At 30.6% G+C, this 27,799-nt stretch overlaps 1 protein-coding gene across 2 annotated transcripts in view; it reads left to right on the plus strand.

Annotated features, from left to right (window-relative positions):
• LOC118180484 (germ cell nuclear acidic protein-like) overlaps positions 1 to 27,799 on the plus strand; it is a 108,050-nt gene that overhangs the window by 48,403 nt on the left and 31,848 nt on the right. For both annotated transcript variants that reach the window (XM_085815722.1, XM_085815723.1), the window contains exon 8: positions 16,550 to 16,679. In XM_085815722.1, coding sequence (XP_085671848.1) covers positions 16,550 to 16,679 — 130 coding nt within the window. The remainder of the gene's footprint in view (positions 1 to 16,549; positions 16,680 to 27,799) is intronic.

Genomic DNA, 27,799 nt, shown 5'->3' on the forward strand with positions numbered 1-27,799 from the left:
TATATTGTATGGGCATAACTATATATTCCAAATTTATTTTCTGTTAGGTCTTGATTCTGTTAGGTCATGATATTATTCTGTGTTCAAAAAGACTTACTAAACATAACTTGACATAAGTGTTATTGATATGATGAAATAATCTGTATTTATTATTCTAGGAACCACTTTTTGATATTATTTAACCCTTTCGACTCGACTTTTGCTTGATTAAAAAACTATGAAAAGTAGTTTAATTTAATGTTGACATACTAAAAGAAGTGTAATATGAGTTTAAAGTTTTTAACTTTCCCATTTCCTGGAAACCTCCTGGGCCAATATGTCCCAATTGTATTGTCAACTGAGACTGTTTGTTCCAATCGTCTAGGATATTTCCCTTTCTCAGATAACAAAATTAAAATTTTTGGTAATATATAATGTGAATATTAGAAAATGTAAACTCTGCCACATGCACCAATTCATATACAACTAAAATTTTCATATATGTTTCATAAACATAATATGTCAGCATGTAGTAATTTGATCACTGATGGGACATATTAACTCGCTGTTCAATACAACTGGGACAATATATCCCAATATATTTACCCAATAGACCATGAAATCTAATCTCTGGGACGCATGTGCCCATTAGGAAGAACGGATTAATCTAAACACATTTTGTGCACTTGATCTCAACTCACATATTGGCTTTGCCCTTTAGATGTACAAATGCTAGTCTCTGTTGCCATATAGTATTTTGTACCTGGTTACAGAAAAAATGTATGTTGGCTTCCAAACAATTAGTTACATTTTATAAATTTTAAGTTGAATGTTATTTGCATGTAGTGTTACATTTGAAACCAGAAAATTGGTCAAAATTTGTACTATAAATTAATTGTATAGTAATTATAAATTTACATGATGCAGACATTTTTATATTCTGTATTCTATCATGACTTGCTGTATGAACAGTGGCTGCATGATTAAAGCTCTGAAACATAATAATCATGACTTCTGTTTGTAGTAACTGAATGCACTGCCTACATGAGATTTCTTTCCATGTAATATAAATACAGTCAATATTCCTCAAAAAGTTTTTAATGATGACATTTCATCTCATGGACCAATAGCTTTAGTGATCTTAATCAAAATAATGCAATTTAATTGTGTATTGCTAATAAATAATGTATGATGAATTATAATGACATTTTATCATGAATCATTATGTATTGTTAATGTTAAAGATGTGTCTTTGATTTCCTTCAGTTAAGTACTAGAAGGTTTCTTACATAAATTCTTAACTGTATTTTTCTAATTTTAATTGTTTGCTCACAAATAATGAACTTTTCATGCCTTTACAAATATTTATTACAAATATTATTGTTACAAATATTTATTTTCATAAAAATAAATATTTGTAACACTAAAAATTAATATTTTTGTGTCTGATGGAGATGATCTGTCATTTTGGATGTGTTTCTCAATGCCTGATAGATTTTCATCATTTGTGATGGTTGATAGTCTACCTAACTGCGGCTGGTCTTGGATGTTGCAGTCATTACCTCAGAACCTCTAAAGAGATCAACACACATTATTTTGATTCATTACATTGTGCTGATAGGCTGACAGCAGCATACTGTTGATTGATGTTATTGAATTATCCCCGGATTTGTAGGAAAATTCAGTCACTCCACTATGCCAAGTAGAATCTCGTATTGATCATTTATGGGACTTTCTTACAACAGGAAATAATAGATAGGTATAGGTTAAGTGGTAATGAGAGAATTCTTTCTACTTACAAATTTCATTTATTTAGTTTTTACTTTTAACAAGCTGAATTAGATTGTGTGTTACTTTTTGACTGAGCTATGTATTTATTTTATTTTTTACTTTTATTATTCATTTTACTACTACTGAGGAAGTTTTGGTAATGGTTGCCAATCATTACTGCAGAATTCTAAAGCACACAGTCATCTATAATTGACAATAAATTGCTCTACTTGGTCGATTGATGGGATAATACATAAGTACCCTTTGTTCTGTAAGTTTGGGAAAGAAAGCTAAATTTTCTATTCTTTAATTCCTGTTGTATGGTAGAAAAAGTTTTTTTTTTTTTTTTTTTTTTTTTTTTTTTTTTTTTTTTTTTTTTTTTGTGTGTGTGTGTGTGTGTGTGTGTGTGTGTGTGTGTGTCCCCACTAACTGCTAAAATGTTATTTCCAGTAAATGTTATTCCTATTGTAAAATGTAAAACCATTTAGCCAAACGTGTTGGAGAAAAACTAGGTAATTGCATATTTTTCTAAAGGAAAAAGTGAATTTTTTAATTTTACTTTAATGTACTTAAACTTTTTGACATCATTTTCTGAAATAATGTAACGAAAGTTCTAGATCAAAGTTGAATCACTCATAATCCAAAAAATGAGATGCATGGCCTGGAGGGTTTTCCATAAATTTTAATTAAACTTAATATTTACATATATACAATGTAGGCTAGAATGCCTGAATCGAATATTTAATGCTCAAAAGGCAAGAACGGAATAGTTCCAGCTAAAATCTCAATCGAATTCTATTGCGTAGTGCATCGAAATTCTACCTTCAAGAAGAAGAATATTTTTTCAAGTCACGTGTTCAGAAGGGGAAAGGTTAAGTAAGCCAATAGATGGACACCTAACGCCATCTCTTGGCGATATCAAAGAATATTCCTTAACACACTCCCCACCTGAACTCTGACAAGAGTTCATCTAACTCAGCTATACATACAATCAAGTACATAAATCACTATTCTATAAAAATATTAAAAAATACTAATTAGTCAAACACTTCAATTCCAATACAGGTATCAAATAATAAATGTTATAACTAATAAATGAATTAAATTTAAAAATAATTTCCACTTAACTGAACAAACTTAACTAACAAATTAATCATTAATAGACAAAAAAAAAAAAAAAAGAAAGAAAGAAAGAAAGAAAGAAAGAAAAGAAAAACATAACTAAATCGTTAAAGTTCAAAATATCTAAAGTTCAAGAGGATATAGATGTTGAACAGTACGTTTTAAAGTCCCATTACCAGTTTTTAATTCGAATGATTGGACTTTACCATCATGTCCAGGAATAATTTTTATGATTCTACCAAGTTTCCATAAGAGTTTGTTTTTATTATCTCCTTCGACTAAAACAACATCTCCTACTTTTAGTTCTGGTTGAAGTTGCAGATTCTTCAAGAAATGGGCAGTTCTAAGATCTAATAAATATTGTTGCTTCCATTTCCACCACAACTGTTTTAACAGCAATTCTTGATAACGCTTTCTTTTTAACAGCGTTTCTCTTGTCGTTTCGCTACCGATGATTCTAGCAAAGGTCAAAGGATACTTCAAATCAGTTTGTCCAATGTTTAAGAAGTGCATTGGAGTCAACGGTTGCGGCTCGTCATTGTCGTTGTAAACGTAACTTAGAGGTCGTGAATTAAGAACTGACTCCACTTCGACAAGTAGTGTAGACATTTCTTCGAAAGTCAACAATGCTTTTCCTACGATTTTTCTTAAACATTCTTTAACAGATCTAACAAGTCTCTCATAAAACCCTCCCCACCATGGGGCTCGTTCGATTATAAATTTCCAATGGATTCTTTCTTTGGCAATGAAATTCTTGAATTTGTCATCTTTTAAAACTTTTGAAAAATTCTCAAGTTCTTTCTTTGTCCTCTTAAAGGTCTTGGCTTTGTCAGAGTAGATGATTATGCAGTTTCCTCTTCTGCTCAAAAATCTGCAAAATGCAAGTAAAAAGGATTCTGTTGACATATCTGATACAAGTTCTAAGTGTACAGCTCGGGTTACTGCACAAATGAACAAAACAATATAGGATTTTCGAATGTCTTTAGAATTCTTTACGTAAACTGGTCCGGCGAAATCAATTCCACAGACTGCAAATGGAGTTGATTCTTGGATTCTATCCTTTGGTAAGGGTGCTGTCATCTGGTCTGCTGGTTTAGCTAAATATTTTTGGCAAATTATACAACCTTTTAATGCTTTTTTGACTAACTGTCGTCCTTTAGGAATCCAGAAGCGTGATCTGACTTTAGCTAAAGTCGCAGCAATTCCTCCATGCATTATCTTCTCATGTTCTTTGCATACAATTAGAATCGTTAGTCGAGAATTTTTAGGTAAGATTATTGGATGTTTATTATCTAGTGAGAAGTCAGAAAATTCCAGTCTTCCTCTCAACCTCATGATTTCCTTTTCATCAATGTAAGGAAGAAAATTATACAAAGGAGAATTTTTTCCAACCGAATTGCCTTCTTTGAGGGATTCATATTCTTCGGCAAAAAACTTCTTTTGCTCTGATCTTATCCAGAAATTTTCTGCTTCTTGTAACTCTTCAGCTGTGAGAGTTCCTTGAATGTCGCTAGTTTTTCTTAATTTTCTAATAAAAAATGTTGTCCAAGCAGTGACTCTTAACACCTTCTCTAATTTGCTATATTTTGATATGTCGAAAAGATCATCTGCACTTTTTTCGATTGTACATTCAAGTTGATGTATATCACCGGATCCCTTTCGGTATTCCAGCTTGTTTTCATCTATTGTTTCTTTAATATCTAATCTTGGCCGAAGTTCGTGAGGGAGTTGAAGCCATTGGGGAACTTGCGTCCAAATGGTCTCATTTATTAACTTGGAAATCTTCGTTCCCCGAGATACGAGATCTGCAGGATTGTCGACACGTGGGCAATAATGCCAATCTTGAGGTGAACTCAATTTTTGTATTTCTTTGACACGATTCCTGACAAAGGGTTTGAAGGCTTCAGGTTGTTTCTGGATCCAAAAATAAGTAATTGTTGAGTCTGTCCAAAAATAGCACGGAATTCTCAATTTCAGTGCTTTCAGAATATTGTTGACTAACTTAACTGATAACAATGCCCCTATTAATTCTAACCTAAGTAAGGGATTTTAGTGGGGCTACCCTATTTTTAGAAGAGACAAAGGCCGTTTTGATTTCTTTATTTTCTGTCGTGAAACGTAAATATGCGACTGTACCATAGGCTTTGACACTTGCATCTGAAAAGCAATGTAGTTCGAGATTTTCGACATTAATGTTCGAGTGCATGAAAAGGTAACGAGAGATGGAGAATTCAGCCATTTGAGGTAGCTCTTCACACCACTTTCTCCATTCAGAGGACAAATCTTCAGGTAACGGTTCATCCCAATCTATTTGTGACAATCAAATCTTCTGTATTAAGCACTTTATTCTAACAGTAAAAGGTCCTAAAATTCCAATCGGATCGAATATCCGACCCAACACTTGTAGAAGAAATCGTTTTGTTTCTATTGGTTTAGATGTGAAAGACAATAAGTTCCGAACATCAAAATACAGTAAGTCCTTTGAATTATCCCATGCCATACCTAAGACTTTAAATGGGAAATTTTCTCTATTAAAATCTTCAGGATTTTCATCTGGAACGATAACCTTTTTTACCCACAATTCATGTAATTGTCTCGAGTTACTATGCCATTTGTGAAGCTGCATGCTTGCTTCCTTAAATATTTGGACCGATTCTAGACTCGTAGTTAATGCTTCATTGATCGTTGGTTGGCTTCCAATCACATCATCTACATATATGTTCTCATTCAAAAAGTTAACCGTTGTAGGATAAAGTTTATTATATTTTTTCAGATGATGTTTAATGGTAGCGGCTAATAGAAATGGACTACTATTTATTCCGAATAAAACTCTAGTGAACCTATATATGTCAGGAGAAATGGTTTCATCATTAGGGAAATCGGAAAACAGAAACCTGGTTGCGTCTCGATCTTTTTCATGTATGAGAATCTGTAAAAAGGCTTGTTTTATATCTGCGGTGAAGGCTATTAGATTATACCAAAATCTTAACAATATTTCGAATATTTCAGGGTATAAATTTGGTCCAACATGTAGACAGTCATTTAAAGAAATGGATCCTGGGGCATGCGATGATGCATCATAAACAATACGTAATTTACTTGTAGCTCGATCCTCGCGTATAACTTCCTTATGTGGCAAGTAAAACACGACATCCTCTTCATTTGAAATTTCTGAAACTGGTTCGATAATATTTTGTTTTAACTGATCTCTTAATATGTTCCTGTATTCGGAAAATAGATTAGGATCTTTTTTAAATCGTCTTCTAAGTCGATGAAATCTTTGTTCTGCGATTTCCCTATTATTATTTAGATTTGATGTGTCATGTTTCCAAGACAATCTAACTTTATAGCGAGAATTTTCATATGTTATATTTGATTCGAAATATTCGACGACTTCATTTTCAGTTGAATCGAAGTTTTCCCTCTTATCAATAAGTCCTGAGTTTTCCAAGTCCCAAAATTTTGTTATTTGTTTGGAAATCAAATCTTTCCCTACAACTACATTGAAAGCTAAAGAGACATCATCATCACCTTTTCGTCCATGTAGGCACCAGCCGAAAATAGTTTCCACTGCAACAAGATTTTTGCTTAAGTATTTAACGTGTCCCATTACTATGTTGTAATAATAATCTGCACCAATTAGAATGGCAATGGGTTTTTTACAATCGGGAAAATCTGTGAGCAGCAAATTTTTTAATTGTCTGTTTTGCTTAATTTCTTCTGATTTAGGAGGTGGAATATCTGTACCTGATATATGATCAGTTACTAATAATTCAACTTCTTTTCTAGAATCGGGAGAACTTCTATGTTCTAAAGTTAATTTAACTATGTCATAATTTTTTTTTATGGGAGAAGTATTCCCAAAAGTGTAGACAGTCAATTTTTCTTTTCTTATGACTTCGAGGTTTAATCTGTCCGCTAACTCGCGAGCACAAAACTTTTCATACTTCCACTATCCAAGAGAAGTCTGGCAAACACCTTTTCCTTAGCTGTTTTAACTTTTATCGTGCAAGTCTGTAAAAGAATTGTATTATTTGCATTATGTGAAACGGCCGAAACAATTTCTTCTTTCTGTTCCTTAGTTTGTGTATCATTTTTCGAAATTAATATACTATCCTTTTTACCACTTGGTGTATTTTTAACTATCCAACTGGATTTAAAACATATGGCTTCTGAATGTTTACCTTTGCAAATTTTACAAACTTTAGTTTGGCGTTGCCGGCACTGTGAGATTTTGTGTTTAGGGGCCAAACAAAGAAAACAACGTGCTTGTTTTTTCAAAATATCTCTCTTCTCATTAACTGTAAGGCATAAACAGGACTCTTGAGTCATGGTTTTGAAAACAAAAAATGCAGTTTCCATTTGATGATGCGGCTGCCATAAATTCATGTGTTTTGACAGTTTGTTTATGTTTCGGCGTCGGTGGATATCTGTTAATACCTTTCATTTCCGGTTTTCACTTGCGTATAAAGGATAACGAATTAATCTTTTCTCGCGATTCTATTTCTAATCGGAGAAAGTCTAGAAATTTGTTTAAATCATAGGTTGAAGGATTTTCAGTATTTGTACGATGAAATTCTAAAGTTATATCGTTCGGGACAATTTTCATCAAAATTGGAATAAACATGTTGGAATATGTTTCTGGTTTCACACCGAATGCTAAAAGGCTTCTGACTTGAACGATAATTGTGTCATAAAGTTTTCGCAATTTTGCCACTTCACTTGAACTTTGAACGGAATTTAAATTTAAGAGATTAGAAATGTGTGTATTGATAATAAGGTCACTTTGACCGAATCTATTTTTAAGAATGTCTATAGCAGAGTCATAATTAGCCTCTGAGATTGAGAGACCTTCTATAGCTGATGGTGCCTTTCCACATAAATAAGTTCTCAAATAATTAAATTTGTCTGTCTTCGAAAGTGTAACATTGTCATGAATAGTGACCTTGAATGAATTCCAAAAATTCATCCAATCGTTATAATCTCCGGAAAATTTGTGAATTAAGAGATTGGGCAATTTCACATTGCCTTCAATCTGTGTTTTGGTTTCAACTTCTGTAGATGAATTATTTAAATTCGTGTTGATATTTTGAGTATTGTATTTCCTTAAATAACGGTTGATTTTAGACTTCGCTATTATTATTTTATCGTTATATTCCATGGAAGTGTTAATATCTGAATCTAATTTTGATTCATCTTCAATCAAATTTTGTATTTTTTCATTTAAATCATGTAGTTCCGTTTCTTTACTATTTAACAATTCCAAACAATTTTCTAACTCTTCTTGATTTTCTTCTTTTAAATACTCATCTACATTTTTAATAATTTGAGTTACAGAAACACGTATATGTGCTCGATTCTTAATTAGTGTCTTCTGTTCCACTTTAATAAATTATCAAAGGAGACTTACCGTGAGAAGTCTTCGCTTACAAAGCTAATCCAAAAGGCAAAAAACACAAATTTTCAAATTAGATTCTTTTCTGGAGCCGATGCACCATTATCTAACGAAAGTTCTAGATCAAAGTCGAATCACTCATAATCCAAAAAATAAGATGCATGGCCTGGAGGGTTTTCCATAAATTTTAATTAAACTTAATATTTACATATATACAATGTAGGCTAGAATGCCTGAATCGAATATTTAATGCTCAAAAGGCAAGAACGGAATAGTTCCAGCTAAAATCTCAATCGAATTCTATTGCGTAGTGCATCGAAATTCTACCTTCAAGAAGAAGAATATTTTTTCAAGTCACGTGTTCAGAAGGGGAAAGGGTAAATAAAGCCAATAGATGGACTCCTAATGCCATCTCTTGGCAATATCAAAGAATATTCCTTAACAATAAAAGTTTCTGATCATTTCTGTATGACACTCTAGCAACTCTGACTAACCTCACATTATAGTGGGTAAATTTTGCACTATGAGAGTTCCTACAGACATGGTGCATAAGGTTGTATAATAAGCAGATACTAAATGCTGCCATACTGAAATGTTCACTTATGTTTGTGGCAAAAATTCTTATTAAAATCATCTTAATTATGTATAAAAATATTAGAACTGTTATTAACGAAATCTGTTCTTTGTAGGCAACTTTCTTTTTGTATTTATTTATTTTCCTGATAAATTTTTGAGAATATATTATTATGAATCTATGGAAGCAAAGCATATCAACTTTAAATTTCATAAATTTTGATCTTATTTTTGATGTAAACTTTATAGAAAGAGTTATGTACTTATAGGAAATTGGACATAAGCTTGGTAATTGAAAGAACGATAATATTCTGTTTCATGTAGCTGAAAATACATTGTTTAAGAAAGCAATGGAAGAAAAAAACTATAAGTAAATGTTAATTAAAATGTAATCTAAAACTTCAGATTATAGTCTGATGCCTCAAAGGAATCATGTACAATAATAATAAACATAAAACTTTGTCATTAATATATACAGTATGCACCACTTAATGTGCTGGTTGTTGATGTTATCATTAGAATATATTGTCATCAAATTGTCCCACCCATTTGTATACAAACACATGAAAAATACATCACTTTCTGTGATTAGCAATTTGGTTAATACTGCAGAATGGATTTCTTAAGCTGAAGCAAAATCACCAAATAAGATCGAAATAAAGTATAGGCAAGGATCATGCGGCTTTTTAAAGTACTTAAAGGTCCTTGGGTGTTTTGGAAACGGTTTTGTCCTTAAAGGTCCTTAATTTTGGTCTACTCATCTGACATTTCCATTTGTTTTTTTACAGCTGCCATTTTGAGTGTAAATTAATATTTTTGAGGAATATTTTTTTAGCGACATGTTGACAAATATGTAATTCATGGTTAACATGTGAATTCTTTACTACTTCTTAATATAAATGGTGGATGCTTATGTCTTAGGCCCAAGGCGCTGTCTCAACTAAAACAGAAACATTTTGAAATTATTTCTTTTTCGCGAATGAAAACTTCATAAAATATTCATAAAAAAAGCTTTCTCTTTTTTAAATATGAATGCTTAAGTGTGGCGTTAAATCTGGCGACTTATCAACATTTTGGCAATTTCAAGATCAGTTTGGATACAAAGATTTTATTCAGAGATTTGCAAATTTTTGGACAATTTTTTTAACAAATATGATAACATAGATAATCATTAAAAATGATATTTAAGATATAACATTAAACTAAAACATTTTTATTTTCTCCTATCCTGTTTTAGAAGTGGCATTACTTTCCCTTTTCATGACTTCTGAATATTTTGATTCTGAAAAATAAACAAAATGATAAATGCTATAAAGATAAAACATAGTTTCCAAAACACTTTTAGAGGGGGGAATGCCGCTGTAGTTATTTTTTAATTAATTTCATTTGTCTTCTTATATATATATATGTCATAATAAAAGCAAAGGAAGAGATGGAACACTGTAGATGCGTGCTTAGATCCATATTGAAGAAGAATTTTGATTGCGTAGTATTTAAAGAACTTGGCAGTCAAGGCAGTTTTAATTCCATTTTTATTTCCAATTGATATTTGTGGCCACAATCACTTGGCACTCTAGTCGTGCCTTTCCACAGAAGATTTACATTTTTGATATTGTTGGGATCGAAAGCAAGCCAGCGAAATTACATCTTAGCAGAGTAAAGAGCAAAGCTGAAGTGCGTCGTTATGAAAGATGGAAGCACGCGAAGAGAAAAGTTTTGGTTTACTATTCGGTGATTGGTCGTCAAGAGGTATCTGGTATTAACGGTTATATAAGATCGCATGATTAATTTGAATGACGCAATGCAGATAAGTTATTACGATTTTAGAATACAGAGGAAGAATTAATGTTTATAGTTATATTATAATTCTGATTCATACATTTTTATCTTACATATTTCCCCCCTTCAAAAAGAGAAAGGCGTAGCGACAGAGAAGCCTTTTTTAAAGAGAAAGAGTAAAACACTAGCAAATTAAAAAAAAAAATATAAATAAATAATAAAATTTTGATCCTGTAATGTATTATTTATAAATATCAATTTTTTTAAAATAAATTCTTAATTTTTAGAGTCCTATTGAATTTTTCAACATTTCAGTCCAAAACTCTTTTTGTTTGAGAGTTCACATAAGCATAATTCATCAGGGAAGGTTCTTGTTATTACAGAATATCACAAAAACTTTTACATAATCATTTCTTATAATTAAATATAATGCACATAAATATTTATGATATTAATTTTCATATTGATAAATTATATTTTAATACCATATAATAATATGATTAAGATTTTCAGAATTTATGTTTTCACCGTTATCATCTTTCATTTACAATTCCTGATTTTACCAAACTGGAAGCCTCGCAATACTTCTAAACAAACATATCCATCAGTAGGACTGTCCTCTTGAGCTAACCAGTGTGTTCTCTGCACTGGTGGCCCAGGGTGCCTAGACAGTTACTTGAAAAGACCTCTGTTCCTTGCATTAAGGTAACTGGCCTTTGAGAACTGCACTAATACATTCCATAATAAAAAAATATAATAATAATAATAATAATATTAAAAAAAATTACAAACACTCATAAAATGAGAGCCTCCAACATTATCTTTCATAAAGAGGGTAAAAGGAACAACTGTACAGAGGTAATTACAGGCCTCTGTTGAAGGAACCAGTACACCCTCAACATACACTATACTTAACATACAATCACCCATAAATTTAACATGCATTTACCATAATTTCATATTACGTATCTGTAATAATTTTACTTATTTTTAACATCTACTTCATTTTTAGAATAATTATAAAATTCGTATTCAAAATTATCAACAAAATTTCAAAAACATAAAAACTTATCTTTATATCCTTCCCTATGAATAATTTAAAGAGCTTAAAATTCATTACTTAATTTGCTCACACATAATTATGAAAAATTAATGAACAAGAATTTCAAATTTTCTCAAAACAAATTACAGAAATTTTAACCAAAGTTGAAATGAAAACTATTGAATTCGCAGCACATTAAATAATTTAGTTCCTGAGCTAGGTTCACACGAATGTAATAATTTTTGAGCTGTTGAAAAAGCAGAAGTGCAAATAATTTTCTGTCGCACATACTTGCAAACACTAACTCAGATCGACCTTGAACCCGCTGCAATGCTTAATTCCTAAACGGTAATTCAGTGATGATTTTATTTTCACTAGGCATTCGAACTTCTCAATTTATCGAGAGATCACTTTCAATCTGTAAACACTAAGCGTAATTATTATTTTTTTGAAGCACTTGCACCACAGCAGAAGAATGATCTGTTATTTTTTAAACACGGAAAAAACAAATTTGATGATTCACTTCTTTCACATTATCTTGGATTTATCACAAAACGATGATTTGAAGAGCTGAACTAAATTTTCCATTGAGGTTTCAGGCTGCAGGAAACTATCCTTACCGGCTTAATTGTCATAATAAAAGCAAAGGAAGAGACGGAACACTGTAGATGCGTGCTTAGATCCATATTCAAGAAGAATTTTGATTGCGTAGTATTTAAAGAACTTGGCAGTTTTAATTCCATTTTTATTTCCAATTGATATTTGTGGCCACAATCACTTGGCACTCTAGTCGTGCCTTTCCACAGAAGATTTACATTTTTGATATTGTTGGGATCAAAAGCAAGCCAGCGAAATTACATCTTAGCAGAGTAAAGAGCAAAGCTGGAGTGCGTCGTTATGAAAGATGGAAGCACGCGAAGAGAAAAGTTTTGGTTTACTATTCGGTGATTGGTCGTCAAGAGGCATCTGGTATTAACGGTTATATAAGATCGCATGATTAATTTGAATGACGCAATGCAGATAAGTTATTACGATTTTAGAACAGAGAGGAAGAATTAATGTTTATAGTTATGTTATAATTCTGATTCATACATTTTTATCTTACATATATATATTGTGTGTGTAATAAGAGTGCTTTTTCCCATTTATTCTTTTCAGAATATTTGGATGTGTATGAGTTTTACTTTACTCTTTTTCTGAAAGCCCCTTTTCCCTGAAAAAAAAATCTTCTGTCTCTTTGGTTATAGGGTTAAAAGGGATAATTTTTCCCCCCGGGTTTTAGATTTTGCACCTTGGAAAGTTAAGAAGGATTTATAGACCTACAATTCCAGACAAATATGATAAAATGAAAAATGTCTTCATAGTGTTTAACACATAATGGACGTGTTTTATAGGAAATTTGTGATGAATTTCTTATCTTTTGGAGAATTTCAGAAGAACAGTGAAAACAAAATTATTTGAATTTTCTCCTTTTGATCCTGGAAGTCTTTCTCTTAACAGGTTTATCTTTCCTTTATTTTCTTTCCTTTCCATTAAGCACAAGCAGTGAAAGCAAACAAATTGAAAACCAACATTTTATTAAAAGTTCATCTTATGTGTCTCAGTGCACTACACATACCTGATCAGTTCCTGATCTAAGTTCCAAAAATTTTACCATTCATAGAATTTATTGCTCGGTGCTTCACTCAATTCTAAACATTCTGCTACACTGGCTATTAATACTCATATTATTAACAAAATAAAATTATCGGTTTCTTCTGTGCATTCTAAGTAGAAGCAGTTCTTTAGAATAGCAGAAATCTTTAATTCAATCTGAAAATTCTAAAATAAAGAGGAAACTTATTGAAGAATAAATTGATTTCATAAAAACGAGAAAATTGTTCTACAAAGGTACATTGTTGAAATGTTAAAAAATTAGGAGCTGAAGCTAGTGGGAACATTTCTTTGTTTAGAAACAAATAAACTGAAATATATGAAAAATTTTCAATTAAAAAGATACATAAATATTTTGTTTATTGTTGCTACAAAACATTAGATGTGATTATAATTAATATCATAAATTATAATTTCTGTAAAATAATCTTAGTGCTTTTTTAATTGATGTTTTTTAGAAACTTGAAAAAAATTATAATTGTAGCTATGTAAAATGTTAAGGTGAGTTATTGGCTTTCCTTATTCCTTATTGTTGATGCTTAAATTCAACACAAACTAATGATACTTAAAATAATACGAAACAACCTATCACCTGAGGTGCTTCAGTGGCTAATCGGAACTTTATATTAATTGGGATACAACACTAACAAATGAACATGAAGCTGTAACCTAACTGGGTCAGATAAAGTACAGCTAACTTTGAACACTTACCAACCGTATCAACATCAGGCATTCACAGCTGTTCTGTTCAGTGGCTCTGTGTCTGCAAACAAGCAGCCACGGAGGCAACAGCCAAGCTTCTGTTATAAATCATGCTGATCATTGTTTTAATTTTTAATTTATGCCAGACATAAAATCTGTATAAACCTTTGGACTTAGTGAGTACCTTATGAAATGAGGCATAAAAGAAAGAATCTGTATAAAGCTAATGATTAGTGAAATTTGAATAAAAAGTCATTAAGCTGTAAGGATCTTAAGTTTTACTAACGTTTATTTTATTTTAAATCTTTACTATCACTTCTTATTTTCTACTTCCGGCCAGAATTAAAAGCTTTAACTTATTTATGCAAATTTGTCTGGAGAACGCCAAGTACTTAAGTTGTGGCTTTTTGCCAAGCAAGAGAGAGGAAGGAGTTAGTCGAAGCAGGCCACTTGCCTTAGCAGTTTTTACTCGGTTGCTGGTTGCCTTCCAGGCCAGAGGTTTAATCCTCTTAATAATTTTAAACGTATTGTAGTGTTAACAGTTCTCTGTACTACATACGGCTTCCTGTTAATATACGGCCAATCTTCCACGTAGGCCCTTGTTTATTATTCCAAAGTTAAGTTAGAGTTTAGTTAATATTTTTATATTCTTACGTTCAGACCACAAGCGGTTGGTCTCTGTATTCCGAAGTACGGAAATCATTGTAAAGAGTGAAAAATAAAGGGTTTCGTATACCCTTCCTGTGTATCTTGTCTACTTCCCACATTTATTGAACATAGCTTTAGTAAGCTCCCTGTTCCGAGTCAGGTTCATGAATGTTTCCCAAGCAAGTAAGGCGGAACACTGAACCTGATAAAGCTTCTTTAAAATATGTGGGACTGTTATAAGTGTACAATATAAATGTTTGAAGAAGTTTTATAATTTAATGCTGATTACTTGAATAAAATGTATGAAATTGATTTTATTCTTGAATTTCTTTTAGAATGACATTAAATAATAGTTTATGTTTAATAATAATGCATCCTACTTGTAGATTTATTTTATTCTTACAAATTACAAAAGTGATATTATGGAAGTGTGGGTGTAGATAATTGCTTTAGTTTATTCAATTCCTCTTTGCTGATAGGTCCTTAACTTTTTTTCATTGATTGTTCTTAAAAGTACTTAATTTTCATGTGTTGAAATCTATACAAAGACTGTATAGGAATTGCCAAAGGGCAGAGACATCTCGCCAAGCAGCTTGATTTTAGTTTGAGACTACTATGTGCAAAGGAGCCCATTTATCCAAATGGTGGGAAGGTAAACTGAATTAATCAGGATTAGTGAATAATGAAGTGGAATTCTGGATGACCTTTCCTTTTTTGATGCAAAATATCTTAAAAATTTGGGCCAAAATCTATGAAAAAAGTTCAAGTTGAAACTTAGATTACAGAAGAAGATATTGCTAACCATTTTCTGGAACAAATCTAAGAACAACATACGATAAATTTCTGAAGAATAAAATGATGAAATTGGTGAATGTCCTACAAATGCTGTGGTGATAGAACATTACAAATACTAGTTATATCTGTATTTAATTAATAAAGTTCTATTCCTGTCTTGAGGAATATTTTTTGCATCACTTATTGTTGTTATTTGGTTAATGTTATCAAAATAGTTCTGGACAAAGGGGATCACATTAAGCAGTGCATTACTTTCTGTAGCCATTAAGCTAACTTATTTTTACTCACTTAATTAATAGTCAAATTCATTATCTTTGATTTAAGCCATAAATGCTCTCTGCTATAAGCACAAGCAGTGCATTTTATTAACTTATAATTGAGTTAAATAAAAGGATCCTTTATACCTTTTTTCAGTCTCTGTGATGCCTTACTAGATATAGTGATAATTCACTTTAAGACATTTGATACATTTTATGCTGCCGAACAATACAAGATGTTATAATACATCTACAAGTTATCTTATAATCAGTGCCCTGGACAAATACACAAACTATAAGTTATCTCAAATAGGAAATTATGTGTTGAAAGTCAAAAGAGTGATTGAGATACCAGCAGTGACTATAGTGTTGAAAGATTATGTATTGCTTATTTTCTGACATAAGATTCCTTTTTTTTTTTTTTTTTTTTTTTTTTCTAAACGTTTGAAAACTTTTTAGTTTAATCGGGGATGTTAACCTTTTGATGGTCATCAATGAACTCAGCTCAACACAGTGGGTGCAAATCATTGCAGCTAGCATTATAAATTTATAACTTACAAATATTGTGCATTTTTGGGTAGAAAGAATTGCTTAATCTTGCAGTCGCCAAAGTGTTAAATCATACAATACTGACAAGGCATGTTATGAAATCTTTAATAATTAGCATGTCTTTAAGACACAATTTGAATTTTGTCTTACTTAGAAATTGTCATTTTTATCAAAATTATTTTGGAATACCATATAAAAATATATCAAGTACAAAATAATTTGGCTGAATATTATATTCTAAAAATTAAAGAAAGTGAATGTTTTAACGGAAGTTTTTTCTTTCAGTTGCCAAAGGATATGCCTCTTCTTTGGAATAATAATTTGAAGACAACTGCAGGCACTACTGTATGTTTAAAAGAATCTGGCCAATATAAATGCAAAATAAATTTATCATCAAAAATTCTAACTTCATATGGTAATCAGCATGCTTTTAATCGTACTTTTTATTTTAGTATTTGTTTATTACTTTTACAGGCATTAAACACTTAAAATTTCTGTAAATCATGCACATTATATCCAACAAAGGCTTTTCAACTGGACATGGTGAAAAACATGACTATAAATGGCTTGCATTTTCTCAAAGACAACGAAATTGATGGAAATACATCAAAATTAATTTCAAATTTCATTGTACTATGAAAGACTATGAAATAGATGCTATAAAAACTAAATGCTATTTAGTTTGATTTTTAATTGAACTTAACTTTCCAATTTCAGTTTTAGACTATTCAAAATAACGTTCTAATGCACTGTTGCCGTATTGTGCCACGGCAAAAACTTAGCTGTGGCCACACCAGAACTGCTGCAGTTGTGAAAATGCATGCAGATAGTAAGTACTGTTGCCAATATTCTAAAATCAGTGTGCAATATACCATTTGCTCTAAATACCCATGGAAATAATGATAGAAAATTTTGCCTTTTGATTATGACATATTTCAGCAAAGTAAAAGAAGTACTTGCTTATCAGTTGAAAAACTTGCATATCAGTGTCCTCAAACTGGGGTTCTCACGCTTCTGGAAAACCTCAAAAACCGTGAAAATTCGAAAATTGACTAGAAATGTCAGGGAATTAAAATAGTTTAGCAAAATCTGCAAAAGTCAAGGAATTTCATACAGTGATCCTCTCCCGCAAAAAAAAGCGACTTTTATGCCACGTTGGAAGCAATCATTTTCTTGATGAATTATGTATCACTTTATCATCATTTGGGAAGCTGGCATAAAGCTAATTCTCACAGCTCCAATCAGATTGTCTTTTAGAAAGGAAAAGCAAGTTTTCAGCAACTTGGGTTTCCAGTAACCTCGAGAATCGAGATTCACGTGTGCATGTGCAGTGCATATCGAACAAAAGAAAATAACCTTCCCATTCTCACATAAAACAAAATTGGTTTAATCCTAGTATACAGTACACACATGATTTGGCGACATGATGATGAGCAGTAAACCGGCCATTTATGATGAGTAGAAAACAGGCCATTTTGCTGACAGTTTTCAAAATTGTGCCATGGCCATACCTTATAGTAGGATTTTACAAAATCGTTTAAACCTTTTTATTTTTCTTTTTAATAAATGCCTTATTTGTCATTCTGAAGTAAAATAAAAAATAGTGATCATTCATCTATGCTAACAATTTAATATAATTATATTCGCCAAAATATCTTTGATTATTGTAATTCAGTTTTTAATCTTTAAGCCGTTAACTTTATTATAATGTCATTCATGTCATTTAATGTGGCTTCTTCTTTCTAAGTTTATTTATTATTCGTTTCAAATTCCAGGCAATTTTCTTTGGCATACTCAGGAAACTATTTCTATCAGTATGCTGACATGCCATCACGAAATTTAATGCACATATTTTTTGCTTATGTATGCTGCTAAGCAAATATGAAATATCTGAATTTCTTTTAAAATATCATCAAACAGATTTCTTTCTTTTGTTTAGCTGCAAAATGTCTGCCTTCCCCAAAAAACAGGGTTCGTACAGTTCTTAAAAGTGCTTAATTTTTTCAAAAATGATTTTTAGTTTTTAAAAGTCCTTAATTTTGGCCAAAATGAATAAGCGGTCCTTAATTTTGCTCATTTGACATTTCTTATCATTTCTAATGATTGCCATTCTATGTGTGAATTGTGATTTCTCGTGAATATGGAAGTAAAATTGCACGGCTCTTAACCAATCTGTTGGCAGATTTGCATTGCAAACGATAAAAAAAAAAAACAATTAGCTACCCGAACGAAAGTATCGGTGTCTGATTGGCTATTCACCCAATATTTCGAAACAGGTGTTATCCATAAATTTAGGCAGATTGTGACGAAAGCGTGAAGCCGGAAGTGGCGAAAGTGATGATGAAGGTGCTCGAGAAAAAAAAGGGGGGATTCTGAAAATATTTGCCAAAATTAGAGCAATTCCAACCTGGAAGGCCACAACCTTTCCGACGCCAATAGGAACGAGATGCCTGGAAAATGCATTTTCAATAAACTGTGGCTTCATCAAGCTGACTACAAAGACTGGATATTGATGGATGACAATTCTTATAAAGCTAAATGTGGTCTTTGTCTGAAACAGATTGAAATTTCTATAATGGGAGAATCAGCGCTGAAAATTCACATGAAAATTAAGTTTCGTTTTATCATTTCAATTTGTTTTTACACGGTTTTGCTTAGCTTAATTTCTGTGTTTGTTTCAATTAAGCCATAAATTAATTTTTTATCACTTTCTACGGAGTTTATTCTCTTTTGCACATACTATATGTATGGGATATCGGGATTATGAGTTTATTTCTGCAGAGGGTCTGTTATCGATCGCGGCTCCATTTCGATTTTAGGTCACCAAGGGAAAATTCGGTAACGCTAGCCGAGAAAAAGTGAAGTTCGGAAATACGTTTTGATGCTTCAATGGACAATTAAGTATTTGGTTTAATCCTATGCTGTTGATAGTAATGCATTATTTTTGCTAATGGCGATACAAATATTAGTTGAAAACAACTAACTAATTAAAATATTTTTAATATTTTTAAAGCTGAAAACAACTAATTGAAACAAATTTTCCTGAATTAACTAGACGCAAAATTAACTTTCATGAATTACTAAAGTTATTGGGTAGAAGTTTAACTGAAAATATACATTCCGTATTATATATATTTATACAGTACAAAGTCTGAGGTCGGAACTTCGGCGATCCCAGATTTGAGATTTTTACGGATATTAGATCATTTTAAATCTAGTAAGATGGCACGTAGAAATTATAAAATTGAAAATATGAAATCATGATTAATGAAATAATGAAGCATTTATGATTTAAAGGGTATCAAAATTTACAAAAGAAAAGAGCTTAATATTTATATGTTTACTTTATTAAACATTTCTTTCAATGTGAGGTGTTTGATTTGTTTTCTCTGCTGATACTTTAGACTAATACTATAGACATATAATTTCTTGTTGAGTTATTAAGTTCCATTGTTCAAGTCCTGTAATTGCTGTGTCGAGAATTCCGAATAACTTGTCAATCAAAATTTTTTCTTGTTCATTAACCTCTCTGTTACTTTCTTCACTATCGGTAGCTGTATTTTCTGGATTTAGAACCATACTACAAATTTCGCCCTCCGTTAATTGATTGATGATTGGGGCATTGTCATCGCAATAAAAAACTTCTGTTTAACTTCCCTAAATTCTGCCGCCTGGTGCAACCATGCGAGCTCTGGCGCTGGTTCTGGCTTTATGTGAATAACAAATCAGTTATTCTTAATTCAAATAGCACTAAATATAATCGTTTGTCCTAAGAGTATCATTAACAAAATCTATTTTTAGCATAAGGAAAGAAATTTCTGTTAAATCTCCCCTTGTCAACATTTTACCGCATTAAACTTAAATCTGTAATCGGATAATACTCTGTTATTTGGCGTCGCTGCATGAGTCATCACTCAAGTTGTCATCCGTTGATAAACATGCGGTGATGAAAGCAAAATACAATAAATAATGATTCGCGATTTCGGCATCAAGGATATAAAATATTAGTTGCTGTAAAATTAACAAATGTTTCGGTATGAGATAATGCCAAGCAGATACGCAGCTATGGAGTCAAGCTATGGACTATGGAGTCAAGTTACTAATCACACAAATTTATGCTAAAATAATTATTTCTTCAATAATGAGATATTTTATTTAGCTCCAAACTGAGATTAAGAATCAGGATTTCTGGCATATTTTTTTATGATGAGGGGAAAAAATCTAATGCGCATGCGTAAAGCATACCCCTTCCCTCCAAAAAAGTCCTAAAAAATTGGTTGGTGGTGGCTTTGAGATTAGATTAATTTAGATTAGATAATTTTAGATCATTCCAAATATTGGATGTCCGGATCTCGGAATTTGTTTTGTATATATATATGTACTGTATATATATATATATATATATATAGTAAAAAATGTATATTTTCAGTATACATTTCTTATTATATATATAGATTTCTTATTATATATATATATATATACATTATATATATATATATATATATGCGATACTTAATTTTACTAATGCCTTGCATGTAATGCCCCTTTTAGCTGCAAAACATCTTTCCCTTCTCAACTGCAGAGTTTCTTCTTACAGTATCATGAATTTTGTCAGTATCATGAAGTTAGAAGAACCATCTACTTCAGGAAAAGATGTAACTGCGAATTCAACATCAATAAGTGTAGAAAATAATAAAATCAATTCTTTTCTTTTCAAATCTGAAGTTACAGATGCAGAAATATTGTGGGCTTTTAAGTGCATCAAAAGCCACTATTCTTTTAAATCGTGCGATGATATTGGGCCGTTATTCACTAAAATGTTTCCGGATAGTTCCATTGCAAAATAGTTTTCATGTGGCGAAAAGGAATGTGCTTATATCTGTTATTTGGGTCTTGGCCCTTATTTTAAGACTTTTTTACTAAAGCATTGTAAAAATGCTGAGTTTTTTACATTACTATTTGATGAGACTCTTAATCTGACAAATCAAAAGAAGCAACTAGATATTTATGTGAGGTACTGGCATCACGAAAATAAGGTCAGAACTCAGTACCTTACTTCTGCATTTATAGGGCATGCAACAAGTGAAATTATTTTATCCAAATTTTATGAATGTGTTGAAAAACTAGACTTGTCAAAACTCTTATAAATATCGATGGATGGTCCTGCCAGTAAACTGGAAATTTTATGAGTTATTGCAACAGGACTTGACAAAGGAATATAACATTCAATGCTTGACATTAGGGACATGTCGTTTACACATTCTTAACAATGCTTTCAAGCATAGGATGTCATCCACTGGCTGAGACATTCCATCATTCTTATCCTCCTTATATTGGATTTTTAAAGATTCTCCTGCAAGATGTGAAGCTTTTTTTTAAGTATATCTGGCTTAAAAAAGCTACCTGTGAAGTTCTGCTTTTACCGATGGTTGCAAAATGTCCCAGCAGTTGAAAGAGCCATTGAAATATGGGATGACTTGCCACTGTACATTAAAAAAGTTGAAATAGGGAAGTTTAAAAAAAATTCATCAAAATCCTTCTCAAATATTTTGGAGGCAACTAAAGATAAAACATTTCTTATAAAATTAAATTTTTTTCTCTCTCTGTCGAAAATATTATTGCCTTTCCTTGAATATTATCAAAGTGATAAACCACTTATTCCCTTTTTTGCTGAAGATATCTTAAAACTTGTAAATGATTGCCTTCAGCAGTTTAAAATTTTGAAACTAGAATATTAAAAAATAAGTAAAGCAGAAAATCTTTATAAATTTAATTTTAATGATCCAAATTGTTATAATGATAAAAGTAAAGTTTATTTGGGATTCATTGCTGAGCCGCAAGAAGGACATTTCACAATCAGTTATTTTAATCTACAAAATATTCTTACATTGTGATTATAATAGTAGTTGACTGTGTTTAAATAAATATCAAGTAAGTTAAATAATAATCATGTAAATCTCTAAAATAGTGACTGTTATTAGTGTAAAATACACTTATACATGTTTTTAAAGAAATTATGTTCCGAATTTAATGTTATCTACATCATAACTTGTAGGGAGTTAGTTTAATTTTCAAAATTGTTTTATGGTAAGTATTAAAGTTAATTTAATAATGGTGCATAATACACACTTCTGTTAGTTTCTTAAAGTGAAATTACAAGCATGAAGTCGGTTGTATGGATAATTGCTTTATTCTATTCATTTTTTTGTTTGCTGATAGGTCCTTAATTTTTTCTTTGATGGTCCTTAAAAGTTCTTAATTTTCATGTAAGGAAATGTGTACGAACCCTGAAAAAATGTTTTTTTAATCCAAATTGGGCAGATTCTAATCTCAATCTGCATTGGAGAAAACAATTCCTATTGTTGTTCTTGTCTTGTCCATATTACATGGAACAATGGTTGCCAGAGCCTACTCGAAAGAGAGGTTGGACTTCTATTTTCCACCCCCAATTTTGAGAGAGAGTGTCGCAAGGGGGAACAACTCCTATTATAGTTATAATATTAGTGATCCGCAAAGCATTACTATATATCATTACTATTAAAAATGGCAATACTGGCCCAAAAAAAACATTATAAAGTCCATTAATCATAAAAAAGTCCAGGGTTCGAACGGTCCTTAAAAGTCATTAGATTTTTTGGAATCGATTTTTGGTCTTTTAAAGACCAAAAATTAAGGACTTTAAAGTCCTTAATTTTGACCGAATTCAGCAAGAGGTTTCCATAATATTCCCAATCATCAGCATTAAGAATTTCTTGCAACTGACGAAAATGTTTCATCAGAGATACACTTTTTCTTTCCAATTCTGCTTGTTTAGCAGATAATCTCTTCTCTACCATTTTTCTCGTGCAATCCTTTTCTAAAGTTAGCTTTTCTTGCATTTTCAATTAAACATGTTGAATTTCTTTTTCTTGCTCAGGCAGGGTCTTATCTTTCATGCTCATCTGAAATTTTGCAGCTTCTACTTCATTCTTGGCCTCTGATAGTTGTTTCTGTTACATTTCTAGAGTTTATTCTGATATTGTAAGTTTTTTCTCCAAAGATCTAACTTGTTGTTCATGGCATCCAAAACCATTTGTTCAATAGATTTTCCTGTTTTAGTTGGACACTTTCTTTATCTATAATTCATAAATGTTTAGGTCTCAAAGAAATAGATTTGTCATCTTTTAAAATAATATGCATTTCAATATTAGCAGTTTTTCCTTTGGTTTGCCTTCCTTTAGGTTTTTCGGACATACCAGAATTCAGTTCCTCAGCCAGAAATTTCTCTTACTATTTACTCTTTTTTTACTGCCAATATTTCTGTTTCACCAGCATTATCTTCAACCAGTTTCTCAGATTCTGAATTCTTTCTTCTAGAACTCTTTAGCTCTGAAGTGAATTTTTTGGAAGCATTATTTTTTTTCACTACTCTCTTTGATTTCCTGAACTTCATTAAGTGGATTTCCTGAACTTCATTAAGTGGATATTTTTTTCTTCTTCCTTTAGGAATGAGATTCTTCCCTTTCTCTACATTTTGCAATTTTCCTTTTCCACATTTAAGATTGCTTTTTTCTTCTTGAGACTGCTTTTCCATTAATTCATTTTCAACATCATCTGTTTCTTCTATAGGGTTTTTCAGTTTTATTAGGAATATAATTTTCAGTTGAGTGTTTTACTTTAGACCTATATGCTTTATTAATATCCAAACAATTATCTAACTCATTTTCTTGATCTACATTTATATACATTAATTTAGTTTATTTTCATCTTTTACTGCTTTCATAGATATGCTGTTCTTGTTTATACTAATTTCCATTTGCAAAAGCAATTCATTTCCAATAACAGCATTTTCTTTCTTTCTTTTTTTTTCCCCTTGGTGTACAATATAAATATTTGATTCAATTTCACAATCATCAATTCGTATGGAACCTTTAAAATAACCAAGAGGTTTTACTTTATTATTACCAAAGACAACTAGAATCAAATCAGAAGAATTAATACTACAATTGTGGTATAAATATTTTCCGATACTATATTTATGTCAATTCGTGTATCAATGAGAGCTTTTACTTCTACATTATCTATCGATACAAAGTTATGCATATCATTCAACTGCTTGTTTACAAATATATGATTCAATTTACCAAGATCCTTTAAATTCATCTTACTTTTTATACATTTCATTGCTCCAAATGAATATAAATTATAATAATAAAATAAATTGTCCAAATGAATATAAATTATAATAGTAAAATAAATTGTCCAAATTAATAAAAATTGTTATAATAAATAAATTGCTCAAATAAACGAAAGCATTTTTTCCCCTTGCTCTTATTTTTGCAGAAATTCTCCATGTGACCAAGATTTCCACAGTTATAGCAACAAATATTTGTTTTTATTTTACTTTCAAAATGATTTCTTCTAGTTTCAGAATTAAGCTTAACAAATTTATTTTTATTGTAATCGAATTTATGTTTTTTCAAATATCTTAAGTTTTTCCTGAAATTCTGCCAAAATGTTATATTTATAAAGAATAGATTTATTTAGTATAGAATTATATATATACCAGCGGTTTTCAACCTATTGACTAACTCGTAACATCTACATAAAAACTTTAGTATCACCACTACATTTTACAATGATTGTTTTTCAATTTCTGAATAGAAATATTTAAGAAAATACTTTGCCATCTGCACAACCTATTGGCTATTTGTATTAAATAGGCACATATTAAAAAAAAAATTTGATTAAAAATTGATTACTGCTTCAATTATAAAAATTTGAGTTGTAATACTTTAATTCTAAAGTTTAGTGCGAAATTTGGGCCTGTTTAAGAGAGATCAATTTCCTTATATCTGCTCTTATTTCATTTTGACCATAAATTATGATCCAATTTTAATTTTGTTCTGTATTTAATTTTCAAATATAGCTTGGAAGAAAATCCTTGTTCAGAAAAATATGTTATGGAAAAAGGCAATAAAATTTAATAGCATTATTTGAAATGTCTTTAAATTATTTTTTCAGCCAAAGTTTAACAATTATGTTATTTTTGAAATCTTCAGTTAGAATTCGATCACAGAAAATTTCTATCAATTGTTCTTTTTCTTTACGAGATAAAATTTCAGGTACATTTGAACAAAGTGGATTCCTAATCCAATTTTCTTTTTCATAATCTCCAGGAAAATACAAATTATGTATCAAATGAGAAACAATAATTTTTAATATAGGAGGATGCTAATTCTTTTATTTTCAAATTATTTTAGGTTAGAAAACTTTCAGTAAGTTGTAAAAAGCTTAAAATATTATTATCCGGTTCTTTAAATTATTAGCTTAATTTTTTTTTATCATTGCATTTATTTTATCTCTAATGGTAAACAAATTAACACTTTGCTCTTGTAATGCTAAATTTAATTCACTTAACTTTCCAAAAATATCAGCTAAATGAATTTTGTTAAACGTGCCAAACATAAGTCACTAAATAAACATTTTTGCAATTCAAATTTTAAATCGCAGAGGAAAATTTGAATTTCTGTTCAATACAGTACAAATTCGAAAAGAAGATTTAAAACTTCTTTTCTTTAAAAAATTTTTTTTAGATTTCAAAGCAACTTTTATCCTCTAGATAACCACCTTACTTCGGAATGTAACAAAAGCATTTCATGTTCTCTGTTCATCTCTTGACATTGGGCATAAAATCATAAATATTCTGGAATTTAAAGCTTGGCTTTTAATAAAATCAACAATTTTCACAGCTGGATTCAAAATGATTTTCAGAGATTGTTTTAGCTACTAAAGCTTAACGATGAATGGAGCAGTGAGTAAATTTAGTTTCAGGTAGGACTTTCTTTATTTGAGAAATAAAGAAATTCTCGTTAAAGCCTCAAATCCATCACTGCATATGGCAATGCACTTATTCCAAGGAATATCATTCTCAGACATAAAATTGTCAATCACTTTGAAAATGTCACTTGCAATTGCTTTATCATTAAGAGATTCACAAAATAAATACTCTTCAGGAATTCATTTATCTTCTTTAAAGTGTATGTAAACTAATAATTGGCCAAAGTTCATTATATCAGTACTTTCGTCCAACTGCAATGCAAAATGCTGTTTCATTTTTTTTTTTTTTTTTTTTTTTTTTTTTTGAATAAGTGTCTCTTTTATGGAATTTGCTAGGTAACTAGCTTTCAAAGATTTTTCACCTGAAGTAACAAAACCTTTCATTACTTGTTTACTATTTTTGGACTGTTTTGAATTTTGATAACTTCCTCTTAAAATATTCTTCAGATTTATCCTTTAAACTGGCATGTTTGAATTCAAGATGTCTTTTAAGAAATGACTGATTGAATAATTGGTCAGGACAAACAATACATTAAGGTTGAGGATCCATTTCATTTCCATTCCAACTAAACCCAAATGAGAAATAACTTTCATTATATTTTCTCTAAACAATTTTTCTTTCCTTTTCAGTATTCTTAGTGCTTGTAAATTGTCCTGGATCCATCACCTGTGAATCATTACTTTTCTGCTCATTCAATTCAAAATCATTCAATTCTAGCCATTTTTCCATTTTTGAAAATCTAGATTTTTTTTTTTACAACTATTTAAATGCACAATATATTATGAATTCTTCAAAAAGAAATGACAATATTCTCAAGTTGCGTAGAAAAGTAAGGAATGCAAAGCAACAAGAAGACAAAATACCTGCTGTTAGAGAGCAAATCAACGTGAAAAAATTATTCTCATTGAAAATAGAGTCATATGAGCCCAGAAATGGTAGAGCATAAAGTGAAGACATGCTAATAAATAGATATACTAAATGAAGTAGATGTACTTTTTTTTTTTTTTTTTGTAGGAACTTATTATATCCTATTAAATACAACATCCATTTCTATTACTCCTTTTAAAAACATCATTTATGACAAATTTTGTGTATGACTAAAAAAATATTTGTGAAAATAAAAGCAGATTATCTTGTAAAGTGTAAATTTACGAGTGTTAGAGAAAAAGCTTAAACAGGATGTTGAGGTACTTAATTTTTAAATGTAATAGTTAAAAATACTTTGTTTCTTTTCGTACCACCTATTTTTTCCTTGCGTACCACTGGTTGAGAATCGCTGATGTTATACCATTATACCATTAATAACATGTTCTCAAGTAAAGCGGCATCTTCAATATTACCTTTGGAACATAGATTTTTAATTACCAAACAATATTCATATGGAGATTCTTTTTCCTGTATTTTAAGTTTTGATGATAATTAATGTAAAATTCATGTAACTGAGCAGATTTATTCTGAATGCCATATGCATTTACTAATAAAGCCTGAAATGCATTCCACAAATTAATTTTCGTTTCGCTTTCAATAAATAATATTGTTTTCCCAGTTAAAGATCTTTTGGCGAATATCAGTTTCTGTAATTCATTTAGTTTTAAAAAATTAGATACATACTCAAAGTTTTCAATGAATGTGTCAACTGAATTACACGTATTACCATCAAATTTAAATATCAAACTTTCAATGTCATTAAAATTTATAAAGATATTTGAAAATGG

The sequence above is a fragment of the Stegodyphus dumicola genome, chromosome 4 (genome assembly GCF_044657685.1).
Source record: "Stegodyphus dumicola isolate Sdum_Otavi_A_Nest chromosome 4, ASM4465768v1".
In the NCBI taxonomy this organism is placed as follows: domain Eukaryota; kingdom Metazoa; phylum Arthropoda; class Arachnida; order Araneae; family Eresidae; genus Stegodyphus; species Stegodyphus dumicola.